The sequence below is a fragment of the Gymnoscopelus microlampas genome (assembly GCF_963454915.1).
Source record: "Gymnoscopelus microlampas genome assembly, chromosome: 2".
In the NCBI taxonomy this organism is placed as follows: domain Eukaryota; kingdom Metazoa; phylum Chordata; class Actinopteri; order Myctophiformes; family Myctophidae; genus Gymnoscopelus; species Gymnoscopelus microlampas.
Genome location: NC_139939.1, coordinates 41,115,372 through 41,122,871, shown reverse-complemented (window position 1 = coordinate 41,122,871; position 7,500 = coordinate 41,115,372). Strand labels below are relative to the sequence as shown.

The following is a 7,500-nucleotide window of genomic DNA, read 5'->3' as shown; positions in this document are numbered from 1 at the left end:
TTTAATAGTAGAATTACGCAAGGAGTTAAATGCACAGTCATTCTTTGATATTCGTTTGATAGCCTATATAATTGCTTTCGATAGCCGCTTTGATCGCAGCCTATGCCTAGGCCTATCTGCAAATTCGATTAAATAGTGTCCCTCTTGAGTCTTGAACGTTTTCATTGAACACCTAGGGTTCAGTATTTCGTGTTGCAAATGTTATATTTATTTATGGTATTTTATTCCCCTCATGCAAGAATGGTTTCATGATCACCTTGTGTTTTGAATTAAGATTTGTTATGCGTCTCCAGCTGCGTTTCACCTGCAGCAATCAATCCACTAGGCCTGTTTTGTTACTCTGCAATCACAGTTATAATAGCGTGTTAAAATAAATACCCACATGCCACCACACCTGACCTAGAACCAGGTTTTATCACACACGGAGCTGCTGGCATGTGGACTTCATAGTCTGCTACAATTACAATACTGGTAGTTCTCAAACTTTTACATTTCAAGGACCACCATAACTCTGAGAGTGTACAAATTGGTTCCGTTTGTACACTCCTAGGAATCTTTAAAGGGAACAACTAACAAGACATAGGCTTTCTTGTGTTTACAATCCAGACCTTGTATTGCACTGTATGCTACTTTCCTGTGCTGTGCTTAGTAGTTTTTTTTTTTTTTACAAACTACTAATAAAGTATTCAATCAAACCGTTAAGGAATCGGACCGTTAAGAGGGAATCGTTAAAATCCTAAAGGTATCTAATCCCAACCCTCATGGGACTTTTGCTCTCAGCCTCAGCATCTATTCTACACTGCTGGTGAGCCACGGCACAGTGAGAGTGACGGCCCACCACATCTCGCGATGAAACCAGAGAACACGCTCTTCTCTTTTTTTGCCTGCCTGCATTCATTTCCCATCATAGCAACATTGAACATACACAACAGCAGCAGCAATGGCCGCTTTCCGCAGAGTGGCAGCGCTGGCCAGCAAGCTGAACCTCTGGTCGGCGGCCGGTAACGAGCTGGTCGCCAGTCAGACGGCCAGGAGGGTGAAGACACGGAGGTGTGTGTCCGTCGGGGTGTCTCTGGCAGCGGGAGGCGCGGTGGCGTTCTACTTCTACAACCATAACACCGGAGACAGGAGGACTGTGGGGGTAAACAAGCGCAGCATCAGTGGACTGGATCTGCTGCTGCCGTCCATCCCCGCAGTGGAAGCCAAGGAGAAGGTAGGACCGCTTTTATACCCTTATTAATGCATGTTAATAACGGAACAGCGGCTACAGCCGTGGATACAGGGAAACACGGGGGCTCTGAATTCACCGGGACACCACACTCAATGCCACACAGTGAACCTGTAAATGCATTGGTATTATATGTCGAATAGGCCTAGCCTATTACTTTCTTCCACTTTATAAGCCTATATAAGGGAGAGAGAGAGAGAGAGAGAGAGAGAGAGAGACAGACAGACAGACAGACAGGGGGGTATTTGAGGAAGGCGCTAGCCTACTACTTTCTTCCACTTTAGTAGCCTATATAGAGGGGATAGAGAGAGAAATACTGACAGACAGACTGACAGAGAGAGGGGGGTCTTTGAGGAAGGCGCTGTGACTTTTTCCCACTGTATTTCCTGACTGGCAGACAGGCAGACAGACCTACAGTAGCTGCTCAGGCCTTGGAGCAGGGCTAGCCACCCTGCTTCTGCTTTTTATGGCCCAGATAGGCCTATTATATATATTTTTTCCGTCCTGAGCGGATAGAATGTGTCATTCATTCCCAACCAACCCACCACATGGAAACAGCCGGCTCACACTCCTTGGCTTGTTGGTGGTGATGATGATGATGATGATGATGATGATTATGATGATGATGATGAAGGAGAGTCGCTCTCCACCTGAGCTGGTGCTGAAATAACAGCTATACTATCTTCTTTAAAACAACACAGCACTTTTGACGATGTTTTTGTACAATATATTGGAATTGCATTCAAAGTACACTGTTCAGAAAAAAAGTGTCAATGTGTGAGAAGATATAGGACAAAATAGGACTGAAAAGATTTTACATGGGACAACATATATTGTTATACAGTTATTGTTTTGTTCACAGTTCACAGTTATTGTTCTGACTTTGTTCTGCTTTTTCAGTAGGCCTATAGTTGAGAACAATAAACGGAAAGAAAAGTACAATATCAGCTGAACCTTCCAGTGACCCTGGACTGTCAATCTAGTGTGATTTCACTTTTGTATTACAGTAAAAGATAAACAAATATGTTAACTTATAAAATTCCACAGTGGCATTTCACTGATTTGAATGTGTCAAAACTTTAAGGGGAAACATAAATATATATATATATATATATATATATATATATATATATATATATATATATATATATATATATATATATATATATACATTGTATATTAATTTGTTGTTACTGATTTAGATATGGGATAACAATATTCAGCCACCCAATCAGCTGACAGGATAGGGGGGAAAACATTTCCTTGTTGCTATGGGTCTGCTTGGCTAACAATGGAAGTCTCCACTGTGTCTATGACTTATTATGATGTACAACAATAAGTTTGAATTGAAGTCGGTACTGTTGCTGTATTTATTTCAAGATCACTGTACTGTACTTTATGGTGTTTCTGTTTTATTTAGCAGTGAACCTGAACCTCTAATATAGTGATTATGTAAGGCAAGGCACGTTTTTTCTGAATTCCTCTGAAACATGTCACAACCTGGGTCTGTCCTCTGCCTTTTCCCTGTTACTACCACTCTCTGCTCGTTCCCCTCCCCCAGTGTGTTCTGTGATTGAGTGACTGAAGCCGTTTGGCCTAATGACTGCCCCTCTTTAGTGGACACCCTTCGTGGGCTCTGTGCCGTTTGATAACCTTATGCCACGACGCCGAGTGGTCCTGCGTTCGCTGTTGAGTGATTGTATTCTCCCTGTGTCCGGGCCATTGTTTAATTCCCTCTGTTGAGGTGTACCTCTGTTCATCTGTGTTTACTAAAGTGAAGTTATTATTTCTGCAACTCCTGGTGTCCGCCTCTTGCATTTGGGTCCTCTCCGTGTTTCCTAGACAGTCACACCAGGGTGTCTGTCCGCTTTTCAATGCGCTGGGAACGATTGCTGAGGTGAAGCTCAACACCCCAGCTCCCACTACTTATCGCATAACTCCAGCCGTGCTAAGCTGAGTTGGCAATAACCGGGATTTAACTTAAGGAACAGTATCCACCATAGCAACAATTGCCTATCCTGAGAAATATGGCAAGAGCTGTCACTGTTCTTAAGGTGATAGTAGGCTGACTTAATTGTCTTCATGTGACTTTAACGCCTCATCATCGTCTTAGGTCATCTTTCTAATTAATTGACACGAGGTGCAGCTATTGTTATTGAAGTACATCAAATGGCATGTGAATGCATAGAGGTGATCTATGATGATCAGAGGTGATCATCTTTCTATTCTAATGAATTAACATACTAATGTACAGCTATTGTTATTGAAGTACATCAAATGGCATGTGAATGCATAGAGGTGATCTATGATGATCAGAGGTGATCATCTGTCTATTCTAATGAATTAATATACTAAGGTACAGCTATTGTTATTGAAGTACATCAAATGGCATGTGAATGCATAGAGTTGAGTCACTATAACACCTCATCATCGTCTTGGGTCATCTTTCTATTATAAATATGAAATAACATGCTAAGGTATAGCTATTGTTATCGAAGTACATCAAATGTTGATTAGCATGTTAGTTAATTAGAAATATGACATAAGACGATGATGAGGCGTTAATTTGACTCACCTCTATGCCTTAATTTTTAAACATTTATATAGGCTACTCCATATTACATTATTAAGTTGGGTGACTTATAGACCTATTATTTGATTTTGATGCTTTTGATATAAAAATACACAAAAGACTTGCATTCTGAGAAGTCTGCACAAGTGAGCTCTGATGCATCGGTAAAGTGGGAGGATCAAGTTCACATCCGGGTATTTGGACTGTACTTGTTAACAAGTTCGCGAGGACACAAATACAGACGTGTTCACATGTTTAGAAATGGCACTGGGTGTTTCGCCTTTTTTATAACTACTAGACCATACCCGTTGGGGAATATGAGCACCTAAAGTGTGTAGTTTGGCTTATGCGCTGAGAACAGAGAGTTTATCAGGGATCGAAAGTGAGTTTGTACTGTGTAGTCCATTGGTTCTGAAAGTGGGGTACGGGGACCCCCAGGGGTACTTGAGGCAGTTCCAGGCGGTCCCCAGCTAAATGATGGATAGGAACCAAATGCACCCTTATGGTTCTGTAACTCTGAGAGTGTACAAATGGAACCAAATGGACCCTAACGTGTCCATTTGGTTCCATTTGCACACTCTCAGAGTTAAATTAACATTGATTTTATAATACAAATTCGGGCCCCAGGTATAAATGCCATTAAATGGGGGTCCGTAGCCTAATACATGTCAAACTGGGGGTACTTGACATTAAAATGGTTGAGAATCACTGCTAGAAAGCCGTATAAACCTTCTCTTATTGGGGTCCCTGGCTTATCTTTTCAAATGGGGGTCCGCGGGCTAATAAGTGTCAATTTGGGGGTCCTTGACATGCAAAAGTTTGAGAACCACTGGTGTAGTCAGTCGTGTGTACACACAAACGGATGCACATCCCGTCGTGGAGGCACAGAACAGACCCGCGCATAACAGGCGGAGCCGTCAGCCGTCGCGAGCGCGCACAAAAACAAACACACACACACACACACACACACACACACACACACACACACACACACACACACACACCACGGTACATCCATGCGGCCCGTGGCCTGTCGCGAACACACACGGGCGATCATCTCCCCCCCCAGCCACACACACACACCACGGAGGCACGATGCTACTCCCCCCCCGTCCCCCCCGTCGTCGCAAACACACACACACACACACACACACACACACACACACACACACACACACACGAAACACAGCAGAGTTTTTGACGCACACACTCTCACTTTTAGATCCAGTCCTATTTTAAAAGTCTGCGTATGGGGGATGCACGTATCCGCGCGCCTCGTGTAGCCGGTGGGTCCATTTGGTGCCTAATCTATCATTTAGCTGGGGACCCCCTGGAACTCCCTCAGGGACCCCACTTTGAGAACCAATGGTGTATTCGTGTGTACACACACGCACATCCCGTCGTGGAGGCACAGAACACAAACACCCGCGCATATAACAGGCGGAGCCGTCCCCCGTCGGGAGCGCGCACAAACACACACACACACACACACACACACACACACACACACACACACACACACACACACACACACACACACACACACACACACACACACCACGGTACATCCTCCCGTCGCGAACACACACACACACACACACACGGGCGTCGCGTGTGTGTGTATAAAGTACAAATAAAGTACATTGTGACACGTGGCTCCCTAACGTGCATGCGCACGTGCGTGTCCACGCATACACGGCCGCGGACCCAAGTTGCAATTGTGGTGCGATCAGATTCATCTCCCCCCCACCCACACACACAGCACGGAGAATGGCGTACACACACACACACACACACACACACACACACACAGAGATCGTCCAGCGCGACATGGCCACAGGCTGACTAAATAAGCGATTTAAACGGGTAGTTTCGCTGGCGACCTAAAATATTATGCAGGCGACCAAACCTTAAACATCCGTGTGGTTTAGAATCTACCATTAGTTTTGGGATACGATGTATACAAAAGGGTAAACAGCGGAGCCTTGGCGGACGTTCGCCCGATCCTGGAAGAGAACAACATAGAACCGTTCTTTATGGAGCTAATGTGCATCGTGTGTGGGGAAACAAATCTGGAGTGTTTACTTTCCACAGCAGAGAGTGGGCGGGGTCTATGGTGTAGCGTCGGCGTCGGTGTTGCCATGTCCGCCGATTGTAAGCGCTTTAGGGCCAATGTTGGTGTTATAGGGTTCGTTTGGTTTGGCCTCGTTTTCATAGACCTCGCTGCTTGTTTCTCTCGCGAAACCTGGCACACAACGACGCATGCGCAGTTTGATCAAGAGTCCACTCTACCACCAACCACCACCACCACCACCACCACCGTGAGCTTACTAGAATTATTAATAAGATGGTGTTTCCTTGGTGAGAGAGAAAAGGCAGAGAAGCTGATCTGATTCATTCAAAATCCTTATTGTTTAACATGATTGATTTAAGCTGAGTTCTGACTTTGAATCATTATTCTTTGGCTCCAAAGACAATTACTTCAGTGTCTTTGTTTAATTGAAGAAGATTCTGGCACATCCAATAATTTATTTGTTCAATGCATTTTCTTTGATGTTAGATGTTGTGCCAAGAGTTCAAACTTTTAATCCCTATCCGAGTGGATCAGATTTCGATTTTGAGTGTTAAAGATATTATTTTATTATTCAAACTTATATTTCTTATTGATATAGCCTAATGTTTGCTGAGATAATTCTATGATCACAGATCGGATATCAAAATGCTATCTTTTGGTTCAATTTAAAACTTGGGCCCTGATATGGTTAAGTACATTTCTGTGTCATCATGTGTCAGCTGGTATGGCTGCACAATGTATGGGTATGGCTTTCACAATGTATGTTGAAATGTACTCTCTTAATACTTGCTTAACGGGGATATTCTGGACTTTTATGCATTTATTCGATAGTATAGGGAGAAAGTCTGGGAGTGACATGCAGCAAAGGTCCAAGAATCTGGAACTCGCTGTCAGGCGTCAAAGCTTATGTGGCATGTGCCTTAACCACTTGCCCAATCGGTGCCCCCACACAGCCTGATCTCCTAGTGTTGGTCTGTAGTTGTCAGGACAAGCCAGTTTGGTGAGTAAGGGGGTATTAATGCCTAATTTATACTTAGTCCTACGACGGTGTTGCACATCGAAGCATCTTTGATGTGTTGTGAGCGTGTAGATTCAAGAGTGGCTATTTTAGGTGTTTAAAGGAGGAGTTCACCCAAAAAATGACTTATTTTCTATCTATTGCACACCCTATGAAGCCTTGAATCCATGGATTCTTTTTTGTTTTTGTCGCATTCCTAAGCTAATAATTTGATTCCCGTCTCCTACCGGCTAATGTATCCGGTAGGAGACACAAAGTAGATTATTTGTGTCTCCTACCGGAAATACACACGGTCATCAAATTATTGGCTTAGGAATGCCACAAAAACAAAAATAAATCGATGAAATCGAGGCTTCATGGGGTGTGTAATTGATAGAAAATAAGTCATTTTTTGGGTGAACTCCTCCTTTAAGTATAAATCAAGTTTATACTTTGGTGAGTCTACAAGTCAACTTCAATTTCAAGTTCATTGTCACATCACAAGTTTACAGGTGTAAAAGAGTAGGTGAAATTATTTTCCATACAAATTGCATTTTCAAAATAGATAATCATAAGAGTTGTGGACATTTATGTATTCAATTCATCAACAGAGCATAGAATATCATCAA

At 43.2% G+C, this 7,500-nt stretch overlaps 1 protein-coding gene across 5 annotated transcripts in view; it reads left to right on the top strand.

Moving 5' to 3' along the window:
• Positions 1 to 915: 915 nt before the first annotated feature.
• LOC311060530 (calcium uptake protein 3, mitochondrial-like) overlaps positions 916 to 7,500 on the top strand; it is a gene marked incomplete at its 3' end in the record, with an annotated part of 48,748 nt that continues 42,163 nt past the window's right edge. For all 5 annotated transcript variants that reach the window (XM_084078762.1, XM_084078761.1, XM_084078759.1 and 2 more), the window contains exon 1: positions 916 to 1,213. In XM_084078762.1, coding sequence (XP_083934888.1) covers positions 941 to 1,213 — 273 coding nt within the window. In that variant the 5' untranslated portion in view covers positions 916 to 940. The remainder of the gene's footprint in view (positions 1,214 to 7,500) is intronic.